Source organism: Sminthopsis crassicaudata, chromosome 3, assembly GCF_048593235.1.
Source record: "Sminthopsis crassicaudata isolate SCR6 chromosome 3, ASM4859323v1, whole genome shotgun sequence".
In the NCBI taxonomy this organism is placed as follows: domain Eukaryota; kingdom Metazoa; phylum Chordata; class Mammalia; order Dasyuromorphia; family Dasyuridae; genus Sminthopsis; species Sminthopsis crassicaudata.
Genome location: NC_133619.1, coordinates 185,670,413 through 185,690,543, shown reverse-complemented (window position 1 = coordinate 185,690,543; position 20,131 = coordinate 185,670,413). Strand labels below are relative to the sequence as shown.

General features: G+C 33.7%; 1 protein-coding gene across 1 annotated transcript in view; it reads left to right on the top strand.

The window, feature by feature from the left end:
- Positions 1–920: 920 nt before the first annotated feature.
- Positions 921–20,131, top strand: part of SLC9A4 (solute carrier family 9 member A4) — an 82,993-nt gene continuing 63,782 nt past the window's right edge. Inside the window, exons 1-2 of the mRNA XM_074299720.1 lie at positions 921–1,800; positions 16,676–17,139. Of these exons, the coding sequence (XP_074155821.1) occupies positions 1,512–1,800; positions 16,676–17,139 (753 nt within the window). The 5' untranslated portion in view covers positions 921–1,511. The remainder of the gene's footprint in view (positions 1,801–16,675; positions 17,140–20,131) is intronic.

Sequence of the window (20,131 nt, the reverse complement as noted above, 5' to 3'; positions counted from 1 at the left end):
ATAGTTTGAGAACCCCTGTGTAACACGAAACTGAAGAATTAGGAGAGTAAGCACAAGAAAACTTGGAAATTTGTAATTCCCCTTGTAACCTTTCATAATCTTTCAATCTCTCCTAGTTAATTTAAAAAAAAAAAAAACACACACACACACACACATTTCCCAGCTGCCCTTTCTGTCAATACTAGTTACACTACATGGTCTCTGATTACTTAACATTTGTATATACTTTACTTGTATTTAGTAGAATGTAAGTTCCTTGAGGACAAAAGGACTCTTTTGTTTTGGCTTTATATCTTTGAGCTTAATCAGGAGTGTCTATGGCTAAGATTGATTCAATTGCTTTCTATGACAAAATTCAAGACGTGTTCAATAACACTTTTAGGTAAAAAAACCATCTGTGCACTGCACAAAGTACAATAAATCTTTCTTAAATTAAATGGGATTTGCTTTTGTGGTAACATGAACTCCACGGATCATAGAATTTTAGAATTTGAAAAAACTTTAGTGATCTAATCTACTTCTTTCATTTTAAAATATTAAGACCCCCCCCCCCCCCCGAGGAAGTAATTTACTACAGCTACTCTAATTAAAGATAGATTGAAATGCAATTTTTCTGACATTCTATACAGTGTTCATTCTGCCAAATAATCTCTCCTTTATAACTGTGTGAGCTCCTTGAGAGAAAGGATTGTGTTTTCTTCTTGTGCACATTACTTATGTATATAACATAGACTGGCATCTACGGGGTGATGAGATGCCTCATCAATAAAATGCCCCAGGTATAGTGATGCAAAGGTGTAGTTGTAGTGCTTGCCCACTAGATGCCACCAGTGTAAGTTCTGGAGGGTGAGCATGGGGGAAGCATTTCATTACAAAAGTCAAAGAAGTGCACTTAATTAGGAATGGTTCAGAAGCTACCTTCTGCCTTGGCCATACAAAATAAATGAAGGAGCTGGAGGAGGAGAAAAGGAGGAAGAAGGAAACACCTGGAAAAAAAAAAAAAACCACGACATTTTCTGGGCTCTGAATCAAGAGGGAAGGGTTTATTTTTTTCTTTTTTAGAAGGGACTTTCAGTTGGATCTGGAATGAGTTTTGCATCCTCCTTAATTTCCCCACATAAGGGAGAATCCTTGTACTGTGAAGCTTGGAGTCAGATTGGAGAGAAGTGATTGGTTATTTTCCCCTCTATGTCAATTCCACTTCAGATCATGGCCAAACAAGCTGATGAAGAGTCTTACCTGGATTTCCCCCAATCTACCCCATACCTGCATTTGACACAGAGACTGAGCTGTCTGGATGCCAGTGCGTCAGAAAAGGTCTGAGAGCACCAGGATTTGTTGCTTGCTGACATGACAGCTCCCTGCTGGGCATAACCTGTGAGGCTGGCCTCAGGAGGGGAGCTACCTGTGGCAAAGGTGCATGCAGCGTCTTCCTGGGAGAATACAAAAGCCTGTGGAGGGCTGTCTACTTAAACAGACAAGGACATAGGTGGGAGGCTGAAGCGCACACCATGGCTTTTCATCTCCTTGTGCCTCTGAGTGCTTGGAAGTGGTTGCCGCCGCTGCTGCTACTGCTGGTGGTCTTCAAGTTTCCTGGTGCTGCCTGCAATGTGAATGTATCTGGCAACTCCACTTCTTACTCTGAACCTAAGGCTCGCTTTGCTGCTGCTGCTCCTGTTGCTAGCACTGCTAGCTCGGACCAGGATGAAAGGCTGTCTGTTTTTTCTCTGGATTATGATTATGTTCAAATTCCATATGAAGTAACCCTTTGGATACTTCTTGCATCCCTTGCAAAAATAGGTGGGTAAAAAGAATATTGTGATATGTGTGTGTGTGTGTGTGTGTGTGTGTGTGTGTGTGTGTGTGCAAAAGCATACATCCTCCCATGTGCTTGTCTTTGTGCTTTCTGAAATTTTGTTCTGCTCAACTAAGATGAGAGGAAATTGATAAACTCCTCCATGAGACTCAAATCATTTAAAAGAGAAACATTAGCACTTGTGAATCATGTTCTAGTATTGGAAAGCTCACTTTTGTGCAGATGGCTATTTTCGTTTCTGGGGTAGCTGCTTCCTTCTTGTTTGGGGTTGATGCCATGTGACTAACGGGAGGGGGTGCGGGAGTGTGATGAGCTCAAGCAGAACCTGTCAGAGATCACAATGTGCTTGTTTCATGCCAGAAATGTAAGTCAGGGTACAACTCTACTTGTTTAAGCCCCCTTCTCGGATAGGCACCTATAACTTCAGATGGTGGCAGCAGCTGCTATTAATTTGCAGGAAGAAAAATTTCTTTTAAAAGGCAACCTACATATTACTTGATTTTTGCTTTAGAGACTATATGCTGGTTCGATGTTAAGACAAAAGGGCAGTGAATTCATGGGCACAGTTGGTCTCCTCTTTCTTTTACAAAAGAAAGTCAATCTGGACTGAAGGCCTAAATTGTAGCAGAGGAAGCCTCTGTGAGAATATCCGCTGATGTGTTGTGTCAGGTGTTTTAAATAACCCTAACAAGTATGTAGGGGGACATTAGAGAATCTCAGAAGGCACATAGGCCACTGCCTTCCCGATTTTATCCATGAGGAAACTGAGGCTCACGAAGGATAAATAATATGCTCAAAGTCATACAGATAGTAAGTGTCATAGATGGAATTTGAACCTGCATCTTTTGACTTCAGAGAGAGTGCTCTTGCTAATGAACCATTACATGAACTATACATCTGAAGGAAAGTAAAGAATGAAGGTTTCTATCCAGATACCTCAAGCTCTGAATCACCATTTGCCTCAATTATGATTTCCCACTTTGGATCTCATAGGTAGATCCCTTTACTGAGTTTGTGGACAAAATAACTTTGACAATGATTTATCTTTCTTTCTTCCTCATGCTCGATTCTTTATAAAAATTTTTACTGCTATCTTTTTTAAAAAAAATAAACTTTTTTTCCTATTATATACTTAACCCTTGCACACAGAATTAAAACAAGAAAGAAAAGAATGATTTTGTAAAACTTAATCCTGTATTAATAGAACAATAGTTTTTTTTTTTACTTTAGCAAAAAAAAGAAAGAAAAAAGGAGATGTATTCTGAAATCTCTTCTCTGTGAATAAACTTTGTTCTCCTAATTTGAAAGCATTCTGCTTCTGTTGTTTTCTTGTTGTTTTTTCTTTTACATTATTGTACTCATAGTTTTCCAATTCTAGCTGCTTCATTTTGTAACAGTTCATAGAACTCTTCCTATGCTTCTCTTTCTTTATCATATTTTAATATGTAATATTTCATTATATTCCTATACAACCATTTGTTCATCCATTTCACAATAAATGGGCATCTCTATTGTTTCCAGATTTTTGCTACTGTAAGACATGCTACTATATCTATTTTGCTGTCTATGAGACTTTTCTTTTTATTATTGAACTCCCTGAATATATGTCAAGCAATGGGCTCTCTGGGGTCATTATATATGGACATAGTTCTTTCTTTAGTGGTGGATTTAAATATTGAAATTGAATACTGTTATGGAAATCTGGCACTCAATCATACTTTGTTGCTATTGGAAAAGGGGACTTTATCAACATCTAGACATCTTTAGTGATTGTAGAAGTGTTTATCTTATACATTACAGGGATAATTTATTTCTTCTGCTGTTTTGGGATTTCTAATGAATGGAGGATGAACAAGAATTATGAGATTCTAGGCCTCAATTTGTTGAACACAAATCACCAGGAAGCTCTTGCTTCATTTCTGAAATGGCAATGTTCCAATGTTTGTTCTCACTTTAGAAAACTATTCCATTAGAAAATCTGAAAAATTGATGCAAAAATTTTAAATAAAATATTAGCAAAGAGATTATAGCAACTTATCAGCAGGATAATAAACTATGACCAAGTGGGATTTATACCAGGAATGCAGGGCTGGTTCAAATTAATACAATAATAGACCATATCAATATCAAAACCAACAGAAATCATATGATCAATCATATAGATGCAAAAAAAGTGTTTGACAAATTATAATACCCATTCTTATTAAAAACACTAGAGCGCATAGGGATAAAGGGAGCTTTCCTTAAAATAAAAAGCAGTATCTATCTAAAACCTACAGCAAGAATTATTTAGAAAGAGAAACTGGATGCATTCTCAATAGGATCAGGGATGAAAGAAAGATGTCCATTATCACCACTATTGTTCAACATTGTATTTGAAATGTTTAGCAATAAGAAAAAAACAAAAACAAAAAAAAAAAAACTTAAAGGAATTAGAATAGACATTGAGGAAATAAAACTATCACTCTTTGCAGATGATATGATGATATACTTAGAAAATCCTTGAAAATCATCCAAAAGTTTACTGGAAACAATTCACAGCTTTGGCAAAATTGCAGGATATAAAATAAACCCACACAAATTATCAGCATTTCCATATTTTACTGATAAAGCCCACCAGCAAGAGAAATTCCATTTAAAATTACTGTAGACAAAAAAAAATGCTTGGGGGTCTATCTGCCAAGATAAACCCAAGAACTGTAAGAACATAATTTACAAAATACTTCTCACACAAATAAAATCATATCTAAACAATTGGAAAAATATAAATTGTTCATGGAAGCTAGGCTGAACTAATATAATAAAAACAACAATTCTGCCTAAATTGGTCTACTTATTCAATGTCATACCAATCAAACTGACAAAACATATTTTATAGAACTGGAAAAATAACAACAAAATTCAGCTGGAAAACAAAAGGTCAATAATATCAAGAAAATTAATGAAAAAAAATACAAAGGATGGTAGCTTAGCAGTACCAAATCTAAAACTAAATTGTAAAGCAGCAGTCATCAAAACTATTTGGTACAGACTAAAAAAATAGAGGGATGAGTCAGTGAAATAGATTAGATACACATGTCACAATAAGCAAGGTCTTTAGCAACCTAGTATTTGATATTGAAACTTCAGTTTCAGGAATAAGAACTCACTATTTGACAAAAAATGCTGGGGAAATTGGAAAACAAAATGCTAGAAACTCAGCATAGACTTACTTCTCACATCTCATACCAAAATAAGGTCATAATGGATAAATGATTTGGATATAAAGGATGATACCATAAACAAATTAGGAGAACACGGAATAATTTACCTATCAGATCTTTGGAGAAGGGAGGAATTTATGACCAAAGAAGAACTAGAGAACATTATGAAAGGCAAAATGGATAACTTTGATCACATTAAAGTAAAAAGGTTTTGCACAAACAAAATCAAGAGAAACAAGATTAAAACAGAAGTACAAAGCTGGGGAAAAAATCTTTATAGCCAGTTTTTCTGATAAAGGTCTCATTTCTAAACTATATAAAGAACTGTGTCAAATTTATAAGAATATACATCATTCCCCAACTGATAAAAAGTCAAAGGATATGAACAGACAATTTTTGGATGATGAAATTAAAGCCATTTATATTTATATGAAAAAATGCCCTAAATCACTACTGATTAGAGAAATGCAAATTAAAATAGCTCTGAGATATCACTTCACACCTCTCAGATTGGCTAATGACAGGAAAGAATAGTGATAAATGTTGGACAGGATATTGGAAAACTGGGACACTTTGGGACATTGTTGCTGGAGTTGTGAAATAATCCAACTATTCTGGAGAGCAATTGTATATATTCTTTGACCCAGCAGTGCCATTACTGGATCTGTATCCCAAGGAAATCATAAAGGAAGGGAAAATGTGCAAAAATGTTTGTAGCAGCAATTTTTGTAGCAAAGTTTGTAGCAAATTTTGTAACAAAGCATTGGAAAAGGAGTGGATACCCATCAATTGGAGAATGGTTGAACAAGCTATGGTACATGAAGGTAATGGAATATTATTATAGAATATTATTATTATGTTAATATAATATTATTATAATTATATGTTACATATAATTATAATAATATAATATAATAATATTAATGGAATATTATTATAATATTAATATAATATTGTTGTTATTATTATAGAACAATATTATTGTTCTATAAACAATGATAAACAAGCTGATTATAGAAAGGCCTGGAAAGATTTACATGAATTGATGCTGAGTGAAACAAGCAGAACCAGGAAAACATCATGCACAATAACAATAAGAATGTGCAATGATCCACTATGAAAGACTTGGTTCTTCTCAATAGTTCAGTGATACAAAGCAATCCCAATAGACTTTGGACAGAAAATGCCATCTGTAACCAGAGACAGAACTAAGGAGACAATATGTTCACTTCTTTTTTCTGTTTTTTTTTTTTTTCTCTCCCATGGTTTTTCTCATTTGCTCTGATTTTTCTCTCCCAACATAATTCATAAAAAAGTGTACACTAAAAACAAATACACTAAAAGAAAAAAGAATTAAAGGAACCCAGATTAAAGGTGGCATGAATGGGAAAAAAAATCTGACAGGTGATTTTTAAAGCCTAGTAAAGTTCATTACTTATGATCTAATCACCTTTTTACCCAGCATCTAATTGGAAATATAGATGTTGGGTAAAAAGATGATTAGAGCATAAGTAATTGGAAGTAATGTATAAATTTACATATTCTGCTGAAAAAAAAATCAGAAATAAATTTTAAGAAATGTCAGGACAGAAACTTTGTACTTCATCATGGTTATAATTTATTTTGATCCATAATTTGTAGTTCTGAGAAATGATGTGAGTATTAATTACAAGTATATATAGAATAGCAAATTGTTAATTAAGCTTCCTTAATTTTCATTGTAAAGTTTGTTATATATCAATAGCATAGATTCATTGGATTTCAAAGCTAAATGAGCTGTAAGATAAAGTTCAAGTCCTCCCTTGTACCTTTTTAAGCCTCAGTTTCTTTATCTATAAAATGAGATTTGTAATATTTACTTTCTAGGATGTGGTGAGGATCAAAACAATATAATATGTTCGAATCACCTTGCAAACCTTAAAACATATATAAATGGCAATCATTATCATCTCTTCATTATTACTATCTCGATCCAAAGGAATTAAAGGAAGTTTGCCCCTAGCCATGACACCTTACAGAGCAAGTTAATTATTAATTAGCTTTCCTTTTTGAAGTTTCAATCTAAGACATTCAAGTCTGTTACATCTGAATATTTGTTGTTCAGTCAATCAGTTGTGACTGACTCTTCCAAACCCCATTTAGGGTTTTCTGAGCAGAGATCCTAGAATGGTTTACCATTTCCTTCTTCCTCTCATTTGACAGATGAGGAAAATGAAGCAGAGCTAAGTGGCTTGCCCAAAATGCCTGCCATCTAGGGGAGGGGGTGGAGGGAAGGAGGGGAAAATCTGGAACAGAAGTGAGCACAAGGGATAATGTTGTAAAAAAAAATTACCTATGCATATGTACTGTCAAAAAATGTTATAATTATAAAATTAATAAAAAAAAAAAAAAAAGAAAAGAAAAAAAGGGACTTGCCCAAGTCACACATCTCTGAGCGTCTAAGGACAGATCTGAACTAAGGAAGATTCATCTTCCTGACTCCAGCTCTTTCACTCTATCCACTGTGCTCCAGCTGCCCCACAGCTTAATATTCTAGAATTATAAACATATCTGTTTATATGATTTAGCCCAATGTTGAATCATTTATTTGATTATATATATATATATATATATGATTATATACATATATATTTAATTATATTATTATATTTATTTGATTATATTTATTTGATTTAGCCCAATGTTGAATCATTGGGCTAAATCAAAGATCCTCCAATAGAAAGCATGGGAGGTTTGGAGAAGACAAATGTAAATTCAATTCCTGATTGTAACACTTTCTAGTTATGTGATGGTGCATTGTTTCATCATCTCTAAAATGAGCATGACAATAACACTTCCACTATATTAAGATGTAGTATTCTATAACACTTTAAGAAACAGGAGAGGCCCTTTTCTTACCTTGTTAGATTACATTATTTGTGCTTATTGAAATATTTATTTTCCTGGCATTTATAACTAGACTGTATACTGTGATTGGAATCCGTCTTTCCTTCCTCTCCTCCTCCTTCTCCGATCTAGGATTTGAAGGGCAGTAACTCACAATATGTTCATTATGTTTTTAGATTTGAATTCCCTTTTTTTTTCCTTTGCAGCTTCCTCCCCCACTTTTTTAATGTCACAAATTAATTACAGGAAAAATCTGGAGTGTAAAATTCCTCATTTAAATTTTACCAAGAAAAGCAAATGAAAGGAAGCCAGATGTTTAATTTAATCACCCATGTCACGTTGTTGCAGCTCACTGATGGTTGCCCGGTACCTCTTTAGATTTATACAGTTCTGATGCTTGAGCATCAGCTAATGAGCAAAAGCTCATTAGCTCATAGAAACTCTAGATCTACAAAAAATATTTAGTCAGAATTGGACGCACAACACAAAGGTGTAACTATCACAAAAGTGTGTCTTAAGGGGATAGTTTTAAAATAGGAAGTAATTTAATGTCTTTTCCCTATGGTGATATATATAGCAGATGGTATTATATGGCATGTCAACAACTTGTGTGTTTATTTTTACAGGGATCCATTAATAATTTTGTAACTATGCTACAGATTTATCTTCCATACAGCAGAATTTAGCATACAATGGATTTACTTTGGACTTTATATAGAGATCTTTATTACTGGAAGTAGGAAGTAAATTTAGGTAAAACAAATAATGGCATTGTGGGAACAAGAAAACCATATTGAATACAGACAAGATAGCACTGGAAGAAGATGAAGACGTGCAAGTGTGTGTGTGTGTGTGTGTGTGTGTGTGTGTGTGTGTATGTGTGTGTGTGTGTGTGTGTGTGTATGAGCACAAGCATGTGCATGTATGTCAAAGTAGGGAGGAATGAATCTTTCAATCAGTCAATAATTATTTATTATTTGCTATGTACCATGTAATGTATTGAACTCAGGTTCAAGGGAAAAAATGAGAGTTTTAATCTTTAGGGAGCTTACATTCTGCATTATACAGACATTTACAGACTAATGGAAAAAATGGAAATGATGATGGTAGTTGGGTCAAGGAGGGATACATACAGTCTCAAGCTTTAGAATTAGATTTTAGAAGCTATCTAATCCAATTATTTTTTGATAAATGCATTGATCTTCCCAAATATGTCCCCTTTCTTCTCTGAAATGGCTATTACTAAAGTGCAGTTTCTTATCACCTCATGCCTTGATTACTGCATTCTCCATTCAACCACTAAAATGCTTTTCCTAAAACATTATTATGTCAACACCCCTCCCCCATCCCCATAAACTGTTTCCTGTTGTCTCCAGGAGCAAATATAAAATTTGCCATTGTCTCTGTTTGTCATTCAGTGCCTGGACTTTTTACACCTTACTCCCTAACATGTACTTTTAATACCCAGGAGCAAACAGACAAACAAAATACTCTCTACTCCAGGCATTTTTTTTTTCTGGCCATGCCATGTACTCGGATCAATTTCCCTCCTCATCCCCTTAACCTTTCTGGCTTTTTAAAAGTTTAACTAAAGTCCCAACTTCTATAGGAAACTTGCCCTAACCCCTTTTAATTCTACTGCTTCCCTTCTGTTAATTATTTCCTATTTATTCTACATATAATTTGCCTTGTATATTTTTTGTTTGCATGTTGTCTCTCTCGTTAGATTATAAGCTCTTTGAGGGTAGGGACTGGGTTGTTTTTTGGTTTTGGGTTTTTTTTTTTTTTTTACCTCTTTTTATATCCCTAGTGTTTAGCACAGCGCCTGGCACAGAACAGATATTTAATGAAGATTTATTGAATTGAACTGAGAGCAGAAATTGTTTTTCATTTTCTTTATATCCTCAGACCAGTTAAAACTATATTGTACATTAGACTAGAATTATATCGCCATGCTATTATTTAACTTTTGTTATATGTATACTTGATTTGTAAGCTTTTCAAAATTAGAGAGTTTTAAAAAATGTTTTTGTATCTTCCAAAAGTCTATTCCACTGCCATACAAATAACAAATGCTTAACAACAAAAACTTGTTAAATGAATCACACACATAAAAATTCCTCACAGATTATTTTCTTGTCATTCATTTCTCTTTAAATACTGAATGTAGAAATAAAGATATGAACAAAAAATACTGAATTTTTGAATTTTCTGTCTGTTCAAATTCTAGAAGAAAAGAAATACATAATACTATATAGTATCTGTTTCACAAATAAAATAAACCAAGATTGAAAGGCTGCACTTCAAACTCTTTGAAAATGCAAATTCAATAGGATTTAATGGTATGACAAGGCAATCAGTAAAACTAATTCAATCTTGGGTAACATTCAAATAAATATAGTATCCAAAATGAGAGGATGATAATCTTGTGAACCAAAGATACATTTGAGAAAATTTCTCTCTCCCTCTTCTTCTGTTTCTCCCTCTGTCTTGTCACACAGCCCTCTCTGTAAACCTGGTCCTGAGTAAACCCATACCTTTCAAATTCTGGAGAGTTAAGAAAAGATTTCAGAGAAATCTAACAAGAGTTGTTGAAACTGATGCAGAATTTATGAGAACTGGAAGAAGAAACCATATAATAACAACAAAGTAAATGCAACTTTGAAAGACAAAAGATCTGATCAAATCAACATAATGGCCAATTACAATTCCATATATCATAATGAAACATATTATCAACCTTTCCTAATAAGAGAGATGATGGAATCAGGGTGCAGGTATACATATGTGTGTATATACATGTATGTATGTATGTATGTATATGTTTCCCATTTACCTTCTCCATCTTTCTCATTAAAACAACAAAAAAAATCCTTATAACAATTATCAAGCAAACAAATTCCTGCATTGGTCATGCCATATACATATACAAATATGTATTGCAGGTCTCTTGATACAAATTCCTGCACAGGACATGTCATACACACATATCATATATGGCTCTATATATGCAAATTCCTGTATAGGTCATATCATACATATATGCACACATGCATAGTATATATTGGCCTATTTTCATTTATATAGGCATTGGACATGACCAATGAAAGAATTTCCTTGGTTGATTATGCATGTTTGTTCCAGAGGTTGTTTTTTTTTCTTTTCTTTCTGTCTTAATGAGGGCAGCAGAGGAAGGAAGGGAAAGAAGGTGAATTTTCAATAACTGAAAAATAAAATTTAAAAAATTGATTGTAATTTTTTTCAAAAAAGAGAAAATAAAAACAGAGATGTACATATGGAAATTAGTCCTAAAATGCATGTAAATCTCTGAGCTATTTAAAGGAGACATGAATCTTCATCAAAGATCTGTCCAGGGAATTTCTGTTCAGGTAAGATTTGAACTAGGTGGCCTTTGGGATCCCTTTTAATTAAGATTTTTTTGACCCTGAGAATCCCAACATTTTTCTTAACTCCCCCTAGCATTGAAAAGTGTCTTTCCCTGAGAATACCACATGTGATTGCTTCTTCAAATCTCCTTCACAGAATTAGGAAAGGACAGTTAGATGGTACAGTGAATAGAGTGCCTAGCCTGAAGACACAAAGATTCATCTTTCTGAGGTCAAATCTGGCCTCAGACATTAGCTATATAACTCTGGGCAAGTCACTTAACCCTGTTTGCTTCAGTTTCCTCATCTATCAAATGAGCTAGAGAAGGAAATGGCAAACCAAGTATCTTTGCCAAGAAAACCCCAAATGGGGTCATTAAGAGTCAGACAGGATTGAAAACTACTGAACAGAATTAGAAGAAAATATTGGCTTGCTCCTTGATTTCCAAAGCTTTTAGCTATTACTTTTCCTGATTTACCTTTCCTCCTTTGTAATCTGTTATGGCTGTATATGCTACCCTGTCCCTATCCTTGTTATTATCTTCTATTGATCTCTAGGTCAGACATTCTCTTCAGATTCTCAGTCTTTTGCATTGATTCTCCTTAGTACCTCTTCCTCCTTATCCTTCTCTTATAATCCTCTGGGTCTTAGGTATTGATATCATCATTTTATTTACCACCATAGCCACTCAATTACTTAGCCATCTTCTCACTCAGTGGCCTCTTTCCCCCACATTTCAGGAACACATGGTCACCCATACATGGTCATAACTTAGAACTTTTGGCTGCCAGGGAACTAAACCAGAGGCAGGTGATGACCCAGGGGATAGATTTGGCTTCAAAATCCAACTTCAGACATTTACTAGCTATGTGGCTCTGGGAAAGTGACTTGACCTCTGTGTGCTTCACTTCAACTCTAAAATGGGAATAATAATAGCACCTATCCTTCAGGATTGTTGTGCATATCAAGTGAAATAATATTTGTAAAGCATATAGCACAATGCCTGGAACATGGTAGCTATGCTTAATAAATGCTTGCTCCCATTCTCTTCCTCCTTCCAGATAATTCAGAATTGCACTCTCTGATCACTACTTCAATCTCTTTCTGCCATTTTCACTCTTTTAACTTGTTCTTCAAACTAATTATCACTTTTAGTCCCTTGATCTTCCTAATTCATCTCACTCACTCTTCACCTGCCTCATAGCAAGGCCTGACCCCATGATCTGCTACTTAGTGATTCCCGCTGCCACTCTAAAATTCTTCACTGTCAGGACCCATTGTCATTACTGATTTGTTAATTCTCAGACTTGGATAATAGCCACTTTCTGTTTTTTCCTCTCTTATTCCAGGCATCCAGGGAAAGTTAAAAAAGAAAAAAATTGTTTCACTGGCTATAAATTTAGAGTGTATAACTTCATTGTTGCTTAGCAATGCTTTTGTTTGCTCTTATTGTTTTTTCTTCTTATTCACTATAGTAACTATTACAAACCTTTTTCATCTCTCCTCCTGCCTCCCAACTAAAACATCATTTCTATACTCCAATTGACACTTCATACTCAACATATGTAAAACTGAAATTATTATTAATTTTTTCCTTCAAGTCTGTTCTTTTTCATAACTGATAAATTTATATCAGTGAGACCAGATGTCCCGTGTTTAAAACTTTGCTTTCGATTACATTTTTTGTCTTTCTTCATGTTCCTTTCCTTCATAAATTCTCTAATATGGTTACAAGGAGACTATCTCTGCCTCATAGACAACATTCTGCTTTGCCCCTGTACTTTTCCTTATCCATTTCAGATATGTTAAACTCTTCATGACTCCATTTGGGGTTTTCTTGATAGAGATATTGGAGTTGTTTATCATTTCCTTCTTCAGATAATTTTAAAAATAAAGAAACTAAGGCAAACAAAGTTAAGTGATTTGCCAAGGGTCATAGGGCTAGTAGTTATCTGAGATTGTGATGAAAATGAAATCTTCCTGTTTCTAAGTCCAGTATTCTATCCATTGTGCTATCTAGTTGCTCCTCCTCAAATTATCTGGAGTATATATCCCACTTCCTAAAGACTCCTTACCTGATCCTGTGACCGACCTAGTTATTATCATCCCATTCTCTTCTTCTCTAAATCATTGATATTAATTTATCTGTTTACATATATTCCTCCAGTACTATGTAAGTTCTTTGAGGTCATAGATGCTTTCATTTTTACCTTTGTATTTCACAATCTAGTATACTCTAAACAATAAATATGTATTGAATTGAATTGACATTATCTTTGATATGTGAAGGAGAGAATACTGAGAATGGTGAGGGGAATGGGAACCTTATAAAGAATATTTGAAGAAATTGGGAATAGTTATTCTGGAGAAAAGAAAGCATAAGGAAGCATGATAGTTAAGATACTTATAGGACTATCCTGTAGAATTCCACAAGAGAAATTTGAGATTAATAGAGGAAAATGATTAAAAGATTATTGTTCAATATAAGAAAGAGGTTTTATAAATTTGAAAAATAGAATGGCTTTCTTATGAGAGAATGAATTTCATGATGCTGAGCGTTTGATTAAACAATTGTCCATGTGTTAGAGGATATTGTCAAGAAGATTCATGCTTCAAATCATGCTAAAGGACTTCTGAAAATTTCTTTCAATTCTAATTTTGTGATTTTATATTTAATCAATTGACAAGTTATCAATTCTACTTTTCAAATGTTTCTTCTCTTCAATTACTACTGTGATAATTAGGATTACATCTTAGTAATGAATCCCTTTAGATTGAATTTAATTAGAATGACCTCTTCCCATGGAATTCCAACTGATTTTTAAGAACCTATATTCAGTAAGTCTTCTTTGATAGGAAGAAGAAAAGGACCAATTGGCATTAGTGGAAGACAGCCTCTTTCCCAACTTAGACATCACATTAATACTTTATTTATACCTCTCTTCATTATTTAGTTTTATGCTATATTCTCTTAGGGGAATGCGAGATCCAGGAGAATAGTGTTGAGGCTTTATCTGTATATATGTAATTATATATAACATAATATTATTAACATATAATATTATAATTATATATTATATTATAATATAATAATATATATCTTTCCCAATCACCCATCACAAAGTTGTGTACCCACTTGATGCCTAATAAACATTAAATCATTGAACTGAATTAAAGTTAACTTCTAGATCTTTGAGTAAACTTATAATATCCCTAACATCTGGTTTCAAGCTCATGCTTAATTTAAGTCCAATTGAAACTTTGCTTCCCATTCTCTTTCTTTTCATTTTCATTGCTTTCAGATCAGGAAGGGACCTTAAAAATAATTCTAACATCCTTATTTTGCAGATGTGAAAACTAAAGCCTCCAAAGGTTTTATTTTGGTTAAGGTCACACAGCTTTCAAAAATGATGGAGCTGGGATGTCAACTTCATTTCTCTGAATCAAACAGAATGTAAACTTCTTAGGTTCAGGTTTTGTTTTTGTTTTTATTTCTATATTTCTAGTACCTATGGTAGCACAATGTGATACTTAACCATTGATTATTGAATTGAGTCAACTCGACTTCAGATTCAGAACTCTTTTCATATGCCATGCTGCAACCTTGTTGAATTGAAGGTGAGAAAACACAAGAAAGAATTTTAGATATTTAGAAAATTGTGCAATTTTCTCCCAATAATAGTTTTACTGAGCATTCATATGATTTGAGAGAAATTTCAGATGCCATCCAATTCTATTTAAATATGAACATGAATCCTTTTCACAATATTACCTTGAAGATCTCCAATGAGGAAAAATTCATTATTTCCTGAGTTCATCTGTTTCATTTTTCTGTAATGGTAATTGTTAGGATAATCCTTCTTATAATGGAGCCCAGATGTATGTTTCTGCAATTTTTCCACATTGTTCTCATTTTCCCCTCAGAACCATGTGATAGCTCTTTAGACAATTGAAGACAGTTATCATGCCTCTGGTGTCCTCATTTTTCTCATCTTCAAAATAAGCATCCTCAGCCTCTAAAACAGATTTTTGAATAACATCCTGGTCATTCTCTTCTAGACATGTATGAACATACAAATGTGATTTCTAAAAACCTAATTCAATACTCTAGCTATGATCTGATCAGGTCAAAAAAGTATTGCCCATGATAAATGATCAAGGGATACAGTTTTTCAATGAAGAAGTCAAAACAATTTTTAGTATTATGAAAAAATGCTCTAAATCATTATTGATTAGATAAAGGCAAATAAAAACAACCTAGAGCATTATTTTATACCTATCACACTGGCTAAAAATAATTGAATAGGAAATTGACAAATATTGGAGGAGATGTGGAAAAATTGGGACACTAATTCATCATTAGTGAAATTGTGAACTGATTCATTTTGGAAAGCAATCTGTAATTATGTCCAAAGAGCTATTAAATTACTTATACCTTTGAACCTAGCAATACCACTATTGGGCCTTTTTTCCAAGATGATAAAGGAAAAAGGAAAAAAGTCTATATGTTCTAAAATATTCACAGCAGCTTTCTTTGTGATGGACAAAAAATTGTAAATTGTGTAATTTGTGATGAAATTCATCAATTGGAGAATGGCTAAACAAGTTGCAATATGTGATCATTTTGGAATATTATTCTACTATAAGAAATGATGAACTTGATGATTGTAGAAAAACATCAATAGACTTGCCCAAAAAATGAAGAGCAATGTTTTATAGGGTAACAACAATATTGTTTTAAGGACAACTTTGAATGACTAAATCATTTTGACTGTTATAATACACAAATTAACATAAAGGACCTAATAAATAGTATGTATAGAATGTATATGTATATGTGTGTATATATATATATGTAATATATGTGTGTGTGTGTATATATATATATATATATGTATATGTATATATATATATATATTTGTGTTTAATGGTAGCCATCTGGGGGGAAAGGAAGGATAAAAGGAAAAAAAAAGAAATGATAGCTTTATTATATATTTAAAAGGCATAGTAAGTCATACAAAAAAAAATTGTGGTTTCATTTAAAATCATCTTTTAAATCATCGTATTATTGAAATGCTTGGTTTATCCCATAAATTAAAAATAAATATGTTTTAAAAAATTATAGTTTCTTCCATTCTCTCCACATGCCTCTTAGAAATTACTTTGTATATGTTTTACATTTATTTTTCTTTTTACATATTGTTTCCCTGTAATCAAATGTAAGCTCCTTGAGGGAAAAGATTGTTTTATTTTTGTCATTGTCATTTTATTTTTGTCATGTCACTTTAGAACCTAACACAGTGCCTGTCATATACAGGATTAGTTACTTAAATTTTTATTGAATGAATTATTAGAACCTATACCTCTCTTTGTTTTCTCCTAGGTTTCCATCTCTATCACAAGCTTCCAGGTCTTATGCCAGAGAGCTGCCTCCTGATCATGGTTGGTGCCCTTGTGGGGGGTATTATCTTTGGCACTGATCACAAATCTCCACCTGTAATGGATTCAAGCATCTATTTTCTGTACCTCCTTCCACCCATTGTCCTTGAAGGGGGCTACTTCATGCCTACCCGGCCCTTTTTTGAGAACATTGGTTCCATCCTATGGTGGTCTGGGATGGGAGCCCTGTTGAATGCCTTTGGCATTGGACTCTCCCTTTACCTGATATGTCAGGTCAAGGCTTTTGGCCTCACTGATATCAACTTGCTTCAGAATCTGCTTTTTGGGAGTATGATCTCTGCAGTAGACCCTGTGGCAGTGCTGGCGGTATTTGAGGAAGCTCACGTGAATGAGCAGCTATATATGATGATCTTTGGGGAGGCCCTGCTCAATGATGGGATAAGTGTGGTAAGTTGCAAGGGATGGGAAAATTGAGTGAGGGGGGTTATAGTAATTGGGTATCCATAGGGTAACCAAGATTGTATGCTCCTAATTGGCCATTGTGGGCAGCATGACAGATTTCAGATTCAATGGTGTGTATGATAGATTTTGGTGATTTTAATTAGTATCTGCATTACTTGCTTAATAGCTTACTAATTCTACTTGTCATTTGGTAGACTAATTACTTCTTTTTTTAAAAAATAGCAGGGACATAACGAGTAGCTCTGTAGTTAAATTCAATTTTCCACTTAGCATGCAGAAATTGTTGCTAAGGGCTCTCCTAGGCTTTCACACTGTGGAAGAAGCAATAGTTAAAGGATTTTTTCCCTCTTGTTTTATCTTTCTTGTTTCCAAAAAAATTGAATTAAATGAACATTACTTTGATGGAGAAGACTTGGGGAATAGGGCTTTTTTTTTTTTTTTTTAATAGCTTTTAAATCATTCCCAACTGAATGACTAACATAATAGGACAAATATAGCTTTTTATAACATATGAGCTAAGGTTGGAGAAAGAATACTAGCAAAAGATCCTGTGTTAAAATTCTGGTTTTAGTATATTTTACCAGTATGGCTTTCAATAAGTCACCTAAGCTCTGCATGCCTCAGTTTATTCTATTAGATAGAGCTAGATTAGATGAATTCTAAGATTCTTTCTAGCTTTAAATGCTAAAATTCCATATTAGATATACTTAGAGGAAGAAATTAACTCAGGCCAAGTCAAAGCAATTAATTTGTGGTCCAAATTTCACTTGGTAGTCATCTAGATAGGCCTGCATTATCTACTTTGACCTGGTTGTAAAACCCTTCAATAATCACGTAGCCATGGCTATAGACACTTTTCTTCTTTTCTGAAAAAAAAATTTAGACAGAAATATTACTGGCAAACATTTTGATAGCATCATTTACTTTTTTGTTTTTATAATCTCTGGTTTTGGGGTAAGAATTATATAGGATAAGATGGTATAAGGTATTATGATATGCGTTGGTGGCAGGAATACTGACGAACTCACAGACTCACCAAAATATCTGTGGTATATTTATGTTCTTGTAACATATGCAATTTATAGTGTTCATATGCAACCGCTTGAACATGAGCTCTTTTTCCACACATTATATTATTCATTTCATCTGTTCTTAGTGGGTGACCAAGGCTATTTGAGAATTCCTTTACAAGTCCTTTTTTTAATCTTAAATTCTTTCAGAAACTCTATTTGCCCATTGCCCACTTGCTTTTTGTGGCTGGTCTCAATTATTTCACTGATAATAGATTTATTCATTATTAAGTTTAGCAGCACCTGGGAGATAGTTTGGTTCAGTAAAAAGAGTAAGACTGGGAGTCATAAATGTTGGTGGCTGTACTAAATTTTTACCACTAAGGATCTGTGCACGTGATCAAAGTTCCATAGACTCTGATTTCCTTATCTGTAAAATGAGATGGCCAGGGGATTGTAGTAATTGCCTATAATCCCTGCTACTGAAGAAGATAAGGTTAGTGGGCTGCTTGAGTTCAGGAGTCTTGAGCTGCAGTAGGGTTCAAGCTGAATAGATATCCAAACTGGATGTAAATGCCTGACACTAATGTTGTCAGTCTCTAGTAGCAAAAGTCTACTGGAGGTGGGGGGGTACGCTGGTTAAGGTTGAAAATGGAAATGATTCAGGTCAAAGTTTCTGTGCTGGTTGACACTGGAATCAGGTGATTGAATAACCATTGCACTTCTATCTGAGTAAGATATAAGGCCTCAGTCTGAAAGGAAGAAAGGAAAGAAAAGAAAAAAGAAAAGAAGGAAGAAAGGAAAAATAAAGAGAAAAGAGGGAAAGAAGAAAGGAAGGGGAAAAAAGAGGAAATGAGTAGAGTGTGAGAAAGAGGAAGGAAAAAAGAAAGGAAAAAAAGAGGAAAAAATATATGAAGGAAGAAAGGAAAAAAATATTATGTAGATAAATTAAACAATCTCTAAGGACTTCTCTAATATAGTTCTAAAATCATTAAATATGTTGACACTTTCATAAAGCCATTTGAATAAAAAACTGAACTCAGTGTCTTTAAGTATTTCCTAGATTTCTTTTCTTAAACAACAATAAAAACGATGGCATCCTCTGTTTTTTCTGTCACCATAATTTCCGAATATATACATATATATATATATATATATATATATACATACATATATATATATTCATATATATATATATAAAATATATGTGTGTATGTGTATGTATGTGTGTATGTATATGTATGTGTGTACACATATGTCTGTGTGTATATATGTGTGTGTGCATTTCTCCCTCTCTTTTACCCAGTAAGCTATCCTTTGTTACAAACAATAAAAAGTGAAAAAAGTCCCATATCAACTGAGCCTAGTAGGCGCAGTGCTCCACACCCATAGTGTTCCATCTCTGCCAAAATGGAGGATACCCTATCTTATCTGCCTGGCCCATAGCAAGCAAGATAAATGCTTTTGAAAATTTCAGTACTTCAAAGTTCTGCATTACCCCATCCCTGCCAAAGCAGATTAAAATTTCTTAATGACTTAATTGGCCAAATTCAAGTTTCTGTGACTGAAAAATTCATTACTCTGAAGCCAACTTAATGGTTGGCTTCTCCAATATTAGTTTAACTGGTCTCCAAACAATAAATATTCAGTCCCCTAACAGGCCCAGTTATAAAGCTTTTCTCACTTGACAACATCTGGCAGAGTTTGTGGTCTACTGGTAAAACTTTTGAGTCCTCAGAAATACTTCCATGACCTAATAAGGCTTAGAACTTGAGTAGAGGTTAGAAATAGTTTTTAAATAAGTTAATTACTATAAAGTTATAGTAATTCATAGAAACTGATTTGGTGCCTAAAACCATAGTTTTATGGTGCCTTTTATGGAGTCACTGATATATTATCTCTATCTCTTTAATCTCTGTAAATTTACAGAACAGAAACCATTAATTGTGTACCAGGCCACTCTTATT